The 18,478-nt window shown below is 31.0% G+C and overlaps 1 protein-coding gene across 1 annotated transcript; it reads right to left on the bottom strand.

Annotated features, from left to right (window-relative positions):
• Positions 1 to 6,333: 6,333 nt before the first annotated feature.
• Positions 6,334 to 18,102, bottom strand: LOC142326220 (ARL14 effector protein). The gene is made up of 2 exons (XM_075368511.1): positions 18,002 to 18,102; positions 6,334 to 10,002 (listed from the first exon to the last, which is right to left on the bottom strand). The coding sequence occupies exons 1-2, from the start codon at positions 18,025 to 18,027 to the stop codon at positions 9,675 to 9,677; spliced, it is 354 nt and encodes a 117-aa protein (XP_075224626.1). The 5' UTR covers positions 18,028 to 18,102; the 3' UTR covers positions 6,334 to 9,674.
• Between the last annotated feature and the right edge of the window lie 376 nt (positions 18,103 to 18,478).

The following is an 18,478-nucleotide window of genomic DNA, read 5'->3' as shown; positions in this document are numbered from 1 at the left end:
AATTTCAGTTCATAATAGAACTTATGAGCATGTTCCTATGCCTTTGCAAGAATTTTCATAAATTATTACAATTTAATAAATCAATCAAGTAAATAAATGTACATCATGATATACAAAAATTACATAAATTCTGAAATCATTAATCTACTGAATAAAATCCTACCACACAGACAGGTAAATTTCTAAAAAAATACAGAACGTCTATATTCAAACATAATATTTTTGGGCCTACAACAAATGTATATTAAGGATTGAATGTTATCTGCACAGTAAAAATTACATTTGTTCTAAAAAATGGCATAAGTAAATTCATTTTTATTTATTGCTTGCTTTTTGCTTAACTCAATCTGGTTAAGTTTCATGAAACATCATGAATCTGACTAAGAAAGAAATGGGCATTAAACATAATTTTTTCAAAATTATCAGTAAACATGTTATTAAAAAATGATCAAGAATCATGCAGTACTGTATATCAAAAAAGAAAATTTCTTTTCACGTAACTAATATATATTCTGAATATGAGCCAAAACAGATAAAAATACAATTTTCTGAAATATCTTGACCTCGAGCGCCACCTAGTGGTTCCAAACTGATTCAGAAACCTTCATGGGTGTACGCACAACTACTCAACAAAGTTTCATCGCAATCGGATGAATGGTACAGGAACCCATATGGGACAAACAAACATTCAATTTTATATATATATATATATATATATATATATATACTTGTAGACCCAGAAATGCTTTGCTATTGCTAGATTTGAGTATGCATTTAGATTAAATGAACACAATCAAAAATTTTATAAAACATTAAATAACTGAACATTTCGGAATTCAAAAAATTTAACCTTTCACTTTATCCCTTTTCCCAAACTCCTCCTTCCCTGATTTATCCTTTTCCCCATTTCCTTTCTGTCTTTTCCATTTTTCCTTTTTCCCTGCACATATTTTGGTCCAGTAGTTTTTGTCTATTTGTTGTTTTGTCTATTATTGTATTGTTTTATTTTTGTCTATTGATGTATTGTTTTGTTTATTTGTTTGTTTGTTTCATAAATATCTCGACAGCGGTGCCATTTTTTGCAAAAATATTTATTTTCACATAACTAATACATATTAAGATTATGGACCAAATCAGACCATAAATACAATTTTTCTAAATATCTCGACCCCCAGCAGGTCTAAACTAATTCAAAAACCTTCACAGGCATGCTCACAACTCACAAAGGTTTCATTGCAATCAGATGAATAGCATAGGAATGCATACAGGACAAACAAGCATTGATTTATATATATATATATATATATATATATATATATAGGATTTATCAAATGACAGTAAATATTGTGTTTAACATTTATGTTAACAGTACATAGACCATCACCATTTCTGAAGAGAAGCAAGAAGCAGTAGATGTTTAATATGATTAGTGGCACTAACATTTTCTAACAAATACTTACATGGATCCTATAAGAAAATCAGTCCATGCTAATTATCAGCTAAGATGTACATATGAGCAACAGTATTTCATTAATTAAAATTGTATTTGATATGTTTATCCCTCACCAAAATCCAGTACATAATAATTACCAGTAACAAATTCTACAAGCAGTATCAGAAGATATTGTTTTATAAGATCAATAGTCTGGTAATCATCCATATGAGTAAATTGATGAAAATTAATTCAAATTTTAATTCTTTTCTAGAAATGTTTTTCTCTCATAAGATTTATATAAGTCAAATAAATCACAAGAAACAGCCTCACAAGATTAGATAAGGATTCTGGTATGAAATAATTTTGTGTACATCATGCATTAAAAACACTAATATATTACATTTTTAACAATTTCATTTGCTTTTATTTTCATTATATGGAATAAATCCTTAAAATGTATCCTCCATCTAACAAATCATAAAAATGGACATATCAGTAGGAGGATGTTGTCCAACTCCATTGCTGTTGGAAATAAAAAGAAAACATCTTGTAAAAGCTATTTAAAAATTTTTTTTCATCATCTTTTGCTAAAATCTATCTTGAGAATATACACTTAAAGAAGTTTAACCTAGGAGAATGGTTTTAATTCTTTTTCTTCTTTTATGTTTTACATAATTGTATTGTAAGTGATAAAATAGCTAAAATCTGTTTTCTATCCTGAGCAGCCTGCTGATAAATATTTCAAGTGTGGAAAAAGCACTCATGGCTAAGATTTCTGAGCAACTGTTACGTGTTTAAAAACATTTATTCTGAAAATATTAGAACAGGTTATACTTACAAATTGAAACAGTAAGCTCTAACTGAAATAAACAAAGTGCTGAATAATCCTATCGGCTAAGTTTTGAATGAAATATAAAATTAATAGGAAAATAAAATTCATTTTACAGACAATTTTAATTACATATACAGAACACAGAAAGTACTTACTATGAAGAATTACATCATTCTTGTACATACAAAAATTATGGTGTAGTAAACTTTTCTATTCAATTACTAATATCCTAAGAACAGTTCATTAAATTTTTATGAATTAATATCAAAATAAAGTTTTCTAGTTTTCAAATAAATTACAGTTATGGCAATCATATAATTAACTCAATTTTATTCATTAATTCAATCATATAATTAATGTTTTGTCACCTATTATAAACACTAGAAAAAAGGCGGTCCACCATGAAAATATTACCTGGTTCATGTTTCATTACACAAGATCTTGTAACTGGATCTAAATAACATTAGTGAATTTAGTGTATCTGTAATGTATGTACAAGGGATATCTCTAAAATAAAGACTGCTGGGATTTTCAACTGTGAAATATGTGGAGTCATATATTTATTAAACCATCATAATGTTAATCCAACTGAAATCCATAAACTGTTGGTTGCTTATACGGTGATAATGTAATAAATGAGAGAAATGTTTGAAAACAGTGTGAAAGGTTTAGAAATAACAGAATTAATGTGCATGATGAAGAATGTTTGGGCAGGCCCTCAATAATCACCAAGGACTTGTTGAAACGTGTTAATGATGAAATCAGAAAATATCATCACTCAACAATTTCCGACCAGGCCCTTCTTTTTCCTGATTTTTCAAGAGCTGTTATTGGTCACATTGCTCATGACCATTTAGGCTTCAGAAAGTTTGTGCATGTTGGGTGCTACACATCTTAACGGAACGTCACAAAAAAATCCGAATGGAATCTGCTTTGTAATTTTTGATGCGCTACACAGAAAAAGTTGATGAGTTCCTTAATTCAATTGTTACTGGCCCTGAAACATGGATTTCATATTATACAACAGAGAGAAAATGGCAGTCAAGTGAACAGCGTCATCCTCATCACCAACCAGACCAACAAAGGTCAAGCCACAGCCATTTGGACACAAACTTATAGCCACAGTCTTTTGGGATCGGTTTGGCATATTGCTGATTGATTTCATGTCACATGGAACAAGTATAAATGCAGAAACCCATAGGTTTCTGCATTTATACTTGTTCTACTTGTATACTTGTTGTTGTTAGAGTTTTGCATACAAAACTCTATGTAAGTTACAGTGTGCGATTCAAAGTTGGAGTCGTGGACGGCTGACCAGCAGTATCATTCTGCTACATGATAATGCACGTCCACATGTTGCAGGTCCAACACGTGATTTACTGAGAACATTTGGATACGGAATTTACAATCATCCACCATTTTGTCCAGACTTAGCTCTTTCTGATTACCATTTGTTTGGGAAACTGAAAGAATTTTTGAGTGATAAGCAATTCGTGAGTGACGATGAGCTTAAAAATTCTGCTAATCAGTAGCTAAATGGACTGGCAGCAGAAGAATACGACGAGGGTATATTGAAGCTGGTGTATCATTATGATAAATATCTTAATTCATGTGGCAATTATATAGAGAAGTAGTATAAGGCATGTAGTTTAAGAGAAATAAAAAATATTTATGAATTTTTCAAAATAAAATTTTTACAATGAAATGATCTTTACTTTAGAAATAACCTCTCATACTTATACATATATTATATATTAGTATACATAATACATGTAGGTATGTATTATGTAAGAACAGTATACTGTGATAAGATTTTTATTTTCTGAAGGTGTAAAAACCATCTGAAATTCACTTGCAGATGTTACAACAGTATGATAAAAGTCTATTACTCATGAACATTATAAGAGGATTAGACACAATAAATTTAAACTTATAACCAATCTCCATCAAAGAGGAAAACCAATGAAAGTTTCGATAACACTTTGTTCACTTTAATGATCTTATTTGCAATGATAGTCACATAAAAAATTTGAGAAATTGGTGAAATTTTTAGAGCAAGTACTGGCACTATCCACCTCATTATCTATACACGATAAGGTGCATTACTGCAAAATATGTTCAAGGTGGTTTCGAAGACAGTAGACTCAAAATCACAAAGACACCCAAATTCACTTTGTACTGAAACAAAAGTTTTTAGCGAAGGTAATGATTTTTCAAATTGCAAAATGCTCATACAATGTGTAATGAAACTTGAATTCTTCATTTTGAGTCAGATTCCAAACATGAGAGTATGAAATGGAAACATCCAAGTTCATTGCCAGAAAAAAATTCAAAACCTACTCATTCAGCTGGTAAAGGGATACTAACAACTTTTGGGACTATAAAGGCCCAATTTAATCCAATTATTTGGAAGAACAAGTTACAATCAGCAGTTAGTACTATTGTGACATGCTAAAAAATAAATTAAAAACCCAAAATAAGGTGGAAACTTCATATTTTCTCTCAAATGGTGTAATTCTTCTACATGACAATGCCTACCCCCAAACCACTCAACAGACATGAGCTATTCAAAAGTTTGGTTGTAACATCTACCTTATAGTCTCAATCTTGTACCAATACGATATAAGAATGGATCAGACACCCAGGTGAACAATTCTTTAGAATAATAATAAGAAAGTTCACAGAGACAAACACGCGCGCGCGCGCGCGCGCGGGCATATAGCTGGGAATTATGTTGAAAAGTAACATTAGTTTCATTGTCACTGGAAAAAAAATTTTCTAGTCATTTGTCTCTTTAATTATTATTAAAATTTCTCACAACTTAGTTAATTAGATGTATTATGATTGTAAGTATACATGATATCCCACTTAGTCATGGCAGCAGCACAAACTGAAAAATGCTCAATTTATCAATACAAATTTTCAAGTGTATTCATATATTTTTGATATAAGACCTAAATGTTGTGACAGCTCCAATATGATCTTTAAACTATATCAAATTAACAAAGTAATAATAATTTATTTGGTTCCTTTCAAAAAAGAATAATTTCAATCAGCCAGAGAAAATATTGAGAAAGTGCTAGTAATTTTTTAAGAATTGCTCGTCTTTTCCCAGCAGCAGATATGGTTTCATGATAGTGAAATTAAAGCCAAATATCTAAACAATCTTACATTATAACCATGGTTAGTTTTTTGCATTCAATATATTATTTTCAACAGTATATAATCAATCTAATACATAAATGCAAACATTTGTGGCAGTTCGGCCTGTTTGCAACAGCATCAAGTGAGAAAACAACTGACCGATTGCGTTCAAATTTTCAGGACACATTTGTGTTATCTCTGGGAAGATTTTAAGCCATAGATCGAGTTCCTAGCCACCTCGGCGATAAAGTTGTGATTTTTCCCTCTTGGATGATGACCTAGTACTGTTTTTGATTGTGTTTTTCTATGAAAAATAATAGACTATGTATTTTATAACATATCTAATAACACATTTTATAACATATCAAGCTTGATCCCTTCCCTAGGGAAGGGTATTCTAGGATAATGAAAAGGGGAACCAAAAGGGATATGTTTGTCTACAGCAAAAACATATCGGGGGGCATCTTTGTAAAGAAAGAGGGAAAAATTTAGAGGAAAGAGAGCTTTTCAGGCCTTAATTGTTATTTATCAGTATTATATTCACAACCATGAGAACAATGAACTCAGCAGGGGTCCAGGGGGCACAGTCCCCTGACCAGCTAGTTAATACTAATAATTTATTTTTGTAATTTCAATAAAACCAGCATGTTTAAGTTGTTAAAAAATAACAACAATAAATACACCATGCAAGCAGAACAAAGAAATAGATTGAATCTTGAGATTTTGACAGTACATTATATTAACAAATCATCTATATATAACAAAAACAATACAATTAAATAATAGTGTTTAACAGTTAAATAAGCAAACCACATAAATCTAACGATATTAATTGCAAATAAAAATTTTGCTATACAATTTTTAAAACATATGTCAATATAGCTTTCTAACATATCAGGTACATAAAATCAAATTACCAGAATTTACACAAAGAGGAAAAAATTAGTTTATTTACACGTAGATTACAAATTATACAAAACAACTTAAATGGTTACAACTTTGTACAAAAATATTATACAATTACATCATAAAACAAAAATCATTAAATAGTTATCATAAAATTAAATGGCAAAAATGGTTCCATTTAGTGAAAAAAATAAAACTAAAGACAAATAGTTAATTTGATAAGACAACTTTTTTATTATTATATCTTAAATTAAAATTAAACGCTAATGATAAAATTTTAAAATAGAAAATTTTCAATTTTTACTGTACAGTTTTTTACCATAATACAACACACAAAATAACAAAGCGAAGTTCATATTCAGGGAGTTTAAGAACTGCTGTTGTGTACAATCATATTCCAGTAATGCTAGTAAAGTAACTGCAACTTCAGCCATGAGATTAGATTGCTGTTTTAAATACTATTGTCTGTGTGTACGTTGCAGACGCACATCATGATAGTGTTAAATAACATTATATTATTTATTAGGCTTTATTTATATTAATTTCATTTAATAAATTAACTGATGTCATTTTAATTTCAATTTTTAATAATAAAACATCAGTTTTTTTTCTGCTTAATTATGGCTATTTTTAAATTAATAATGAATTTTGTCTTTTGCTCTGTTATTTTATGATAAGAGCAATTATTTTCTTATTCTATGTACTTTAAAACACAATCATGATGAAAATATATCGTACTCAAAAAAGTATAAACAAATACATACAATATAAATTTTTACATCAATTGTTTTGGTTTAAGTAATGATATTATGATGAACACAGACAAGTGACTCATAGAATGGATTAAAAGTTTAAAATAGGTATTTAGTTATAAACATTATGTAATTTTTAGATGTGCAATTAGTAATAAAAACAAATAAAATACCATAACCTATTTTAAACAACATTTGTTGTTTAGAAGGGATGGACAAGCATGTTAATTTATACAGAAGGACTAAACCCAGACTGTACTGTTGAGCCAAACAAAACAACAGTGCTGCATTTCTTCATGAACATGAAATCTGTTTTTCAACCTCCAGGACCATCATTAGGTACTGCGATGAGATGAGATTTGTAGTGTGTGTATACCACGCCTGACTGGGATTCAAACCCAGGACACTTTTGGATGAAAGGCTGAGACGAACTGAAAGGTTGAATTTCAAATTGAAGAATCAGAACTGAATACTACTATTCATTATTGCTGGATAGTCAGTAATCTTATACATATATAGCCGTAATGACAAGACCAGATTTATCATTTGCAGTTTATCATGTTTTGGACAAACCTATCAGTGTCAAACTTGACAAGCAGCAAAGTACATTCTTTGATAAGTGCTACTAAAAATGTAAGACTGAAATTCAAAAAGGGTGAAGGAAGATTATATAGTTATTCAGAGCTGACTGGGCAAGTGATAAAACTTCAAGAAAGAGCAGAAGTGGTTTTAGCTTTTGATGGTGTATATTCTATTGTGTGGGTTTCTAAAAAAACAGTGTTGCATAGCAATCTCTACTATGGAGGCAGAATACGTTAATACTAACTCCTGCAGCCCAAGAACTAGTAAATTTAATGGGAGGGTTGTGTGAATTTAATGAATCATATAGTGGAAGGTTTATAGTTAAGGTAGATGATTGTAATGTTATTTCAATGGTCAAAATGAGCTAAGCATATACAAAGTAGGGCAGAGAAATAGGATGTTTTTGTAATGGCTAGTAATCAGTCGATAGAAGTGGGAAAACAGTGCGGGTGGAGGCATTCCACTCCTTTGTTCATAGCATTCCACTTTTTTTTGGCATCATGAAGCCAAACAGTTATTTTGCACAAAACTTTTTTGTGAAGAATAGCAAATCAGTAACCATGGTTCACCGTGAGTTTCAACGCAGATTTAACAACCACCAAAAAGAACTCTGTTCCCACTTGTAACACAATATTATTTTAGGTTATGTTCAATCAGGAAACTCATTGGAAAACAAACTACTAAATGTCCCAAGTACAGCATGTAATCCGGAAAATATGGAAAAGGATAGAACAGCATTGTTACAAAGTCCAGGCCGCTCAGCTTGGAGACATGCTGCGGAACTTCAAATCAGCAATGGAGTTGATTGGTGTTAATTAGGTGAGGCATATTTTACATGAAGAACTGCAATTTCATCTATACAAAAGTTAGTGGTAGTGCAGGAAATGAAAGAAACAAATTAACCACCAGCAACTGAATGCACTCATTATTTATGTTGTCCCTTTATGAGGAAAATGGTAATGAGTGAACCATCTCAAGCTCATTTTCAGTTCAAAGATAAATTAATGAAAATTTATATACATGTTCTTCTTATGGTGTAAGTCCACACTAAGAAAGGATTTTTGAAATTCTAAGTTTAAAGGGTTAAAATGAAGTAACAAAGAAGTTTACTGTTTTTTAAATTTCTTGGTAACAAATAAAGATATCAACCTGATCTGGTGATCATATGAATATCTAAATTGATCTCAAATTTTTGAAAATCGACCTTGAAAGGGGTGAAAGGTAAAAAAAATGTTGAATAATGACTGCAAATTTTCCCCATTTCTGACTATACTAAACAAATTATTAACTCAATTTACACTTGCAAATATTCTTCATATAAATATCTAAAAACTATTTTCGGGTTTTTTGAATTTTATTATTTTAAGGGGTTAAAAATATAGTTTTTACAATTTTGCTGTTTTATGCTAGTTACTGAATCAATATTTAAGAGATCTGGTAACATTATGATAATTTATGTTTTTAATTCTGATTATGTATTTTATGAGTGAAGCTGTGATGGGAAATGCTAGTTAATGCATATTCAAGGAGCTAAATAGCAATAAAATTTTGTCACGGGCTACCTAGAAGTAAGGTTTACTTCCCCAAATCCTAAAAATGTCCAATTCTGACTGAAGTATATTAGTACAGAGTCTTTTTTTTTTTGGACAATGCTATGAACTTTATAAATAAAAATTACATTATATAACAACGTATGGCATTTTATTGTTTTACAAAGTTATATTTTAAAAAACAAAATGGTTTCAATTCTATACCAGATATATTTCAAGAACAGTATATCCAACTTGCAGTTACATATCTAAAATGCAACATTTTATAGTAAGTTAACACGTTTACAACATATTTTCATTACTACAAAACTTTTATAGCAATGATTTATAAGTTAAAATATGCAACTCTTAACAATCAGAAAAATAATACACAAGGAAACCACATATATATACACACACAACAATAAATTAGTAAATTATTTCATTTAACATTAAAATCTTTAATATAATACTTAAGAGTAAAAGAAATTAACCTAATTTTTTATTCTATTAATTTTTTTCACATCCAATCCTTCAACTTCATAACCATCATACATCCATTTCCTACTAACTCTACATTCATGGCCACATCTGAAAGATCGACAACGAGGACATGGAAAGAAACATCCAGGACAATCTTCAACCAAACAATCACATAAATCTTTCCCAGTACCAATATGTGTACCTTTCTCATTATATAAAGTGGCAGGCTTCTTTGTTGAATTATAAATCTTTCTGGTCAGTTTACGTTTCTCTCTGTTACTTCTTTCTGGATCAAAGTTTTCCATAAATTTCAATTTTTCGGCCATATCTAGGGCCAACCTATAAAAACCAACAAATAACTTTTAAAATCTGCTGCATAATAAAATCTTACTTTATATGTTAATTAATATTAACAGAGTTAAAATAAATATGACATGCATTCGCTTTTTTTTTAAAGATAAATTTTTATTTTTTATGAAAAAAGTCAAAATGCACATGAAAATTACAAAAATAATATCAGGAATATCTAAATATGTATGAACAATTTTACAGTTAGAAAAAACCACTTTACCATTTGCTGGAAGTATAGAAAAAAATTAAGAAAAAAGAAATAAAAAATGATTACCGGAAAAGCTTGATCAAAATAATTTAATAAAATTAATAAAAAAGAAAATTAAGTAGTCATATAGTTTTTACATGATTACATAAAATTATTAATCTGCAAGTAAGAGTGATATGAGTGATATGAATGTTATGATGATAAATAAATTAAAACAGTATAGAATAAAATAATAATTTTGAAAGTACATATAAAAGTAAACTTAAAAAACAACTAAATGCAGAATTATTTTTAAATATTATTACAGTGATTAACACTGCAAATAAAAACAAGTTTATTATTCAAATTAAACTACTGAGTTGTGTTTACAGCACCTGTTTTCTCAATGAGAGATAGTAAATAAACCAAATCAATCATCAAAACCCTGTTTAGTTTTTTATATATAAAATAGTATAAATTCAAGTAATAAATATTACATCCACAAAGGATGTGTTTTAAACAAACTTTAAAAATATGAAAAATAATTATAAATTAAATAGTTTTCACTAATATATATATATATATATATATATATATATAATTCTATATAATAAAATCATTTCACTTGAAAAATCATAAGTACAAAATAACATTTCAAACCAAAATGTTTAATTAGAACTTAAAAAAAAAATAAATTTAACTAAATCGTATAAAGTGTAATTATATAAAAAATGTTAGAGACCAAAATTAATCATTTTTACTGACAAAATGTATAGTTTCATTTCCAAATATTAATATTAGATAAAAATAAAAACAGATGTGAAGTCGACAAAATTATTCTACACTTTTTACTACTAATATTAGACAAATTTAACCAGAGCCTTAAGTCAATAAGGTGACAGAAGAATTTATTATCAAGAATAAATACTCGTACAATGTTAATATTGAACATATTGTGTATACACAACCTATCATTATTTGTCAAAAACAATTTAATCTAGTTACTGTCCACACTTTTAAAAAACATTAATCAGCACTCGGTTATAGAAACAATAGTTTGGTATATTATAGATATTAGTATTTATTAATATTAATTTTTGTTCAGTTTATTAAGAGCAGGGTAGTGGAACTTGTTAATGAATATCAGTTAGACAGTGATTCAAACAATAAGGTCTATAAAAATGAAAAAACACAAGTGATTAAAACATTAGCAAAACACTAGATTTTTAGACTGCAGAAAAAACTGAAAAATCACATGAAAAATTATGAAAAAAGTAGAAAATATGCAAGTATGATTGTTTGAAACAAGTGTATAATGTAATCATATTGAAAAAGTATGCAAAGTTTGGCATTAAAAACAAAGAGTTGATGTGTGAAATGTTTATGTTGGTATTATAAAACTCAATGCTATCATCGATACATTTTGGAGTCAGAATCTGGAAGAACCTGAGAAGTCAAGTTTAAAACCATTTCTGATTTCACTTAGAAGTTTGGCCATTCTTCAATATCAGTTGCATATCAGCTGTTAGATTAATGCAAAATAAAAAATAGGTATTTCAGAAAAAAAGATGATAGCTATGTAAAGGAAGAAGATAGAAGCTTTGTAACAGCTAATGAAATTGAAGTCCAATTTTTTTTCCCAATACGCAATGTTTGAAAATTATCATAACAAACGATTAATATAACTGGCATTCAAAAAGAAATTATTTAAGCTGATACACAATACAAATTGGTCTGGTAAAGTTACATTTAAAATGTTGGCAAATCAAGCATGAATCATCACACGTTTCATAACTGCAATGTGCTTTTGGGAGACAGAAAAAAAATTTTGCATTTATGCTGCAGTCAATCAAAGAGTTCTGTTTAAAAATACATCAAACAATGTGAAATCAAAAGTTTTACTTTCTAATGCTAGTGAAGCAATAACAAATTGTTTTTTACCTGTTTTGGGACTCCTAAGTAAAAACTTCAATATTACTTTCATATAATCAAAAACATCAAATTTCAAAAATAAAAACGATAAAAAGATAACTGTCAATATTGAAGCTCCTCATTTATCAGTAAATGATAAAGTTTCAATGACATTGTTGAATTATTTTGATCAAAATGACAAAGTAAAAATTAGAGAGCTGTTAATGAGTTCTTGAATTATCAAATCAAACACGATTTGGTATGAAAGTATACCTAAATATACTTTAAAAACAATGGACTAGACTATGGCGGCCATAGAGCCATTCTCATCACTTCACTTACAGACAAGACACCTTACAATAACTGTCTGGTTCCGTGCTGGAATTTCAAGATGGCTGATTGGAACAAGTTCCAAACGTGTGTAGATGCGGTTCATTCTGAGGCACTGATATCCGACTCCCCAGAAAAGGCTGTCAAAACAATTAATAAAGTCTTGCTGGTCTTTGCATGACAGTGCGTACCCTGTGGACAGGTGAAAAACTTCAAACTGTTCAGGAACTCCACATTATCCAACCTGAAGAAAAGACAAGACAACAGCCGCCTTGTCTTTTTTGATTTCAGCATGAAACCAAAAAAGCCAATCACTCTGCTTTCAGGGATTATATTGCTACATTGGATTTCAGGAAGAATTGTTCCCAAGCACACAAACATATCTTCAGGCTTAACAACGGAAACCCTCCTGCAGCAACCTTGGCAGTGAGCCAATCAATTTTTTACTGATCCAATAGATATAGCCAATACCTTATGCAAGCTCTTTGTGAATGTGAGCCGTGTCCATGGAGATAGAGCCATCGCCAGAACACTAACCAAACATCCAATGACCTCGTCCTTCGATAAGAGAACTCAGGAGCTGTCTGCTGCTCCCTTTACCATTACTGAGCTGGAGAGTGCTCTCTTGCAAACAATAAAAAAGAAATCGGCAGGAATTGATAGTATTTTCCCTGAGCTTTTAATTCACATTGGCACAATGGACCACATAACCAATTTTATACAACATGATAAGGATGGGTTACACAGCAAAGTGTCAACATTGGCAGTACTGGTGAACCTGAAGGCTGTTTATGACATCGTGTGGCAGCCCATTCTCATACATAAGCATGCTGGACAGGGAATCTCTGGAAACCTGTTTAGTGGGTAAAGTCGTTCCTGTCCCAAAGACAGATCTGGGTATGGTATTCCAAATGTACAACGAGATTTTGCATTTAATGGCAAGGATTAGCCTAAGGAGCTGTTCCCTATTTAATAACTTAATAAATGACATCCTGGATGTGGTAAGAAGCATGCCTGGTGTGCAGGCACTCCTTTATGCAGACGAACTACTTTTCTAGGGAACCAGTAGATCATCTTTCACTCAAGGTCTGTTTAAACAAGGCTCTGATAAAACTAGAACAATGGGCGAAGCAGAACGCAATGACAGTGAATACATCAAAAATCACCTTTCAGCTTTTCTGTGTCAACAAAAATACCACAATCCATCTCCAGTACAATGGAACAGCACTGGAGGTAAGCAATGTATCCAAATATTTAGAGGTTCAACTAGACAGATGTTTAATGTGGCAGCCCCATGTAAACCACTGTGTGGAAAAGGTGGTAAAAAAAACCAGCCTACTAAGAAGACTGATAGCCACAGGGTGCAGTGCAAATCAAGATGTTTTCAAGACTGCCTACAAGTTGTACATAAGACCTGTGTTAGTACACAGGAACGAAGTGATGGTCACAGCCAGTGCTAGCACACTAAGCAAACTCGACCTCGTTCAAAATGCAGCCTTATGTATATGTGCTGCTAAATTCACCACTATTGGAGCCATGAAGGCACAGACTCAGATTGAGCCCAAAAAAATCATACCGAGAAAGGATAGCATTGAGATTCTGGGTGCATTTTAGGATAGTCTCTAAGCATCAATGGACTAACTACCAGCAAGCTCCTTCTAGGCTGAGGACACAGACGGCTCCACTCACTGCATATGAAAAAGTTATAAGGAAATGTGATATTCCACCTGTGGACACTGCACCGCTGTGCATGAGCCAGGACTTCTTCAACCACTTACCTTGAGCTTGCTATGAATTCAAGAACCATTCGATACTAAAACATGCCTCCATGCAATATGAATTAAAGCAGCTAACCCTATAAAACCAGGATGAGTAGATTCACATATACACTGATAGATCTTCAATTTCAATCAGTGGAGAAACAGAAAGCGGGTACTGTTGCCGTCTTTTCCAGGGACATATGGCCGTAGGTGCCCCACTCAACAACTATGATGGCGAAAATGGAGCAGTGCATGCCACTATGAATTGAAAGAGCTAGTTTCTCCTTTGAAAGCAGTGTTTTTGATCGACACCCAAGTCGCTATACATAATCTATCACGCAACACCTAAATGGACTACCAGAGGACGAGTGAGTGTAGAAGAAGACTGGAGAGCCTGGGAAATCGCAGGTGGACACAGATGTTTCAGTGGATACCCAGTCATGTCAACAAACATGGAAATGAGGAGGCCGATAAACTGGCCAAGTTAGGAATGACTCTACCCCAACCTGTCTTGCGTTCATCCAGAGCACTGATCGATGCAGCAGTTGACAGATGGAACAAACAGTGCATCTCTGAGATAGCTGCTGGTAGGAGATGGAAGACTTTGGTCACTGATGATCCTATCAACCCCGGCCTACCACGTCTGGTCAGCGTAGCTGCCTTCCGACTGAAAACTGACCACGACTATCTTGCTTGTCACCTTCACCAGATCCATGTGCTGCCATCTCCTGAGTGTCCACTGTCTGGTTGCGAGACAATGGCTTCTGATCACCTGAGAGATTGTCTGGCCCTGGATCACACCCAGCTGGATGAGAGCCTGAGTTCACAGAAGCCTTTCTTTATCAATCAGTGCATCACCAGATGGCTCAACAGCCAAGGGTGGGCATTGGCTAGTAAGTAAAGTACATTTCAGTAAAAAAAATTTATTTTAATGTTTTGTAAATTTTACATAGTTTTAATTTTTTTTTTGACCGAACAAATGTATGTTCTGTAAATGTTTAAAATTTCTTATATTTTACTCAATAACCAAAGTGTAAACATGTTGAATGGAAGTTATATGTATAAATGTAAATGAATATAAATCAGAAAACATTACTGAGGATGGGCTTATGCCAGAAAGTGGTCTAATGTAAAGGAAATGAAGTAAAAAAATAGGTAAGAATGTTTCTTTAATTCTGTACTTGGTGGATTTTCAAAATAAATATGTATATATATATATATATATGTATTTTGGATATGATATATAGTTAAAATTTAACATACAGAAGAATTATGGATTATAAGAAGATTAACTTGAATAACATATCTATATATATATACAGAATCCAAGCAAAGCATGGCGTATATTTGGAAAACCAGTCATCGTAATCTCTTAAACATATGCTCAATCGACAGGAAATATCTCCAAAATTTGTTCAGTATACTCTCAATGTCAGCAGAATATGCACTCACAGACACAGACATGCCAGCCAATTTGCAATGTAATTGTAGTTAGCAATAGTCAGTTAAGGTGTAGGCCCCCAAGAGAAGGTTCAGTGTGTGCTTTGATTAGCAAACTTTCAATCATTATGCCTGTATAAATTGAATAATCAATCCTCCCATATTCATTTATTCATCAGTGGGATATGAATTTAAGAGAGACTGCAAGCTTGGTTTCACAAACTGTAAATCTTCCAAAAGTTTTGGTTATTGATGAGACTGTGGATCGTGTATGCCGTGCATTCACTGCCAATCCTGGAAAGTCAATTAGGCAGACTAGTTACGAACTGCAAATATGCAAATTCTTCACTTCACTGTTCATAACATTGTTCGTAAGTAGCTACATTGTAAGCATACAAGTTACAACTCCTTCATTACACTTAACCAAATGATCACTGCCTACAATATCAATTTGCAGCAGAAGTAATACACTGTATCGAAAACAATCCTAATTATCTTGGTAACTCGTAATTTAGTGACGATGCAAACTTTCATATGTTTGAAAGTTAACAAACACAATTGACAAATTGAAAATCCCTATACAGTATTTGAAAATTAAAGGGACACACCAAAAGTCAATGTCTGATTAGGACTGCGCAAAAATGTCCTCATCAGTCCATCATTTTTTTTCATGGAACCCACTGTGACAGGTCACACATACCTCGATATGCTTGAGAACTTTGCTGTTCCTCAGATTCCTGTGGGCTTCAGTTTCCAATAAGATGGTTCTTCACCACATTTTCATCAAGATGTTACTATGTTTATGAACAACACTTTTCCCGGATTTTGGACTGGACGAGGAGATCCAACTGCATGGCATGACCACCTAGATCTTCAGTTATCATTCCTTTGAACTTTTTTGCTTGGGGGATTTATTAAACTTAGTGTGTAATAAACAAAGTTTGAGATTTGGATAATTTAAAACAGAAAATTGTTGAAGCTGTTGGTCTAATAATGCAGCAGATGCTCCTAAATACCTGGCAATTGTTAGATTATTGTTTAGACACCAGCTGAGCTATAAAATGTGTTCAAATTTAACTTTACTAACCTGCATTAAAACTTGATGATTTGCTGTGTTTATTAAAAAAAATAAAAAATAAAATAAAATATTATATTAACTGGTCTTCTTAATATAAGCTGTTACTTATAGATTCATTTGGCAACTGTATGTGTTATATATATATATATATATATATATATATAAGTAAAAATTATACGTATATAATATGTATACATATTACAACCGCATTCTTAGTCCTTTAAGGAAAAAAATTGTCAGAATTTTGTAACATTTCTTTTACCTATAAATTTTCTGATTATGTTTATTTTCATTTGGCTTAATCAATAACCACTTCATCCAAAATAACTGAAAAAATATCATAAAAATACTCAGCATTGAAGAAAATTAATATAACTTAAATGTAATTCACAAGAAGAGTATGAAATTATTATTTATTAATATTATTATAATTATTATATATATAATACATATATAAAATATAAATAATAATATATATACAGTTTGAAGGTCTAAACCATTAAATATTCTTTTAACATGGGCAATAAGTTTTTTAAAAGTGATGGAATTTAGGCAGGTTATTTACATTTGTTTTTACCAATCACAAGCAAGTCATTTCTTTAATTGACAGCATATTCTATCCAATTCCACACATAGTCATTTGAGGATTATTTAAATTGTACAACTACTTTTAATTTAAATATCATTTCACTACTTTTTAATGATAATTTTAATTATCATTACTCTTAACAAAGTCATGTCCCTTTAAAAGAATGTTCAAGAAACTGCTTTTGTGGAAACGTTATTTTTTAGTGTAGTTAATTAATCTTTACTGCAGCTAACTATGAAAAATTGAGACATCAAAGAAATAGTGTTACAAAACGAAGCAAAAATTTTGTAAGATCCCAAAATCAATTGGAAATGAGAAAAATTTGTGAAGTAATGAATTACTTTGGTTGGTCAGTCTAATGGTTTTGATGTACAAGCTTACCGAAATTATCACGTTTATATTTTAAATTCATTACTGTGATTATGCTCCGAGTACAGAATACAGATGTCTCTTTACTAATAAACAATCAAACATTAATAAAAGCTCTAATTTATGTAATGAAATTTTAAACTAATAATTTAATTTAAGAAAACATCAGGTTAATTAAACATGTTTCGGCAATGTTAATAGCGCTATATTTTTTAGGTTATAAGTTATATGATAAGATCCACAATTAACGAACTAATTCAACAATATTAACAAATATAAAATTAAGAATATATTTAAGGTGTTAAAATAATCATAAACCATACCTGTCGAATTTGTTATTATAAGCCATGATGGAATTTAAAAATATATTCCTTCAAATTGTATACAAGCCAATACCACACTTGTTTGCGTAATATTCACACCAATCATATATGAGTGGATCAACCAGATCGTTTCTGAAAAATTACGTTTGCTAGAAGTCTAATTTCGTATGATCTATCGATCTTTAAACGAATAACCTTTACTAAATAGTAATAACTTTAAAACAGAAAACGTAGAATAACTTTTTTAAACAGAGAAGAATATACTAAAATGTACGCTCAGTACTACTAAGCTCAGAGACAAATAAATTGAATCACCCACGTTGTCATTACCTTTGGTGACAATAAAATACCGATAGATACAAGCAGTCTATAATCAGAGTCTATGTTTTACATATTATCTGATATACATATTTAAAAATTTGGATTTTATAGTACAGGAAGGACAAGGAGGCATGATTTATCTTCATTTAAACTATA

Source organism: Lycorma delicatula, chromosome 6 (genome assembly GCF_047948215.1).
Source record: "Lycorma delicatula isolate Av1 chromosome 6, ASM4794821v1, whole genome shotgun sequence".
NCBI lineage: Eukaryota > Metazoa > Arthropoda > Insecta > Hemiptera > Fulgoridae > Lycorma > Lycorma delicatula.
This window is presented reverse-complemented; position numbering and strand designations above follow the sequence as displayed.

Coding starts and splice junctions, on each gene's coding strand:
- LOC142326220 (XM_075368511.1), bottom strand. CDS start 18,027: ATGGCTTATAATAACAAATTCGACAG. Junction 10,003..18,001: donor TATAATAACAAATTCGACAG/GTATGGTTTATG, acceptor TGGTTTTTATAG/GTTGGCCCTAGATATGGCCG.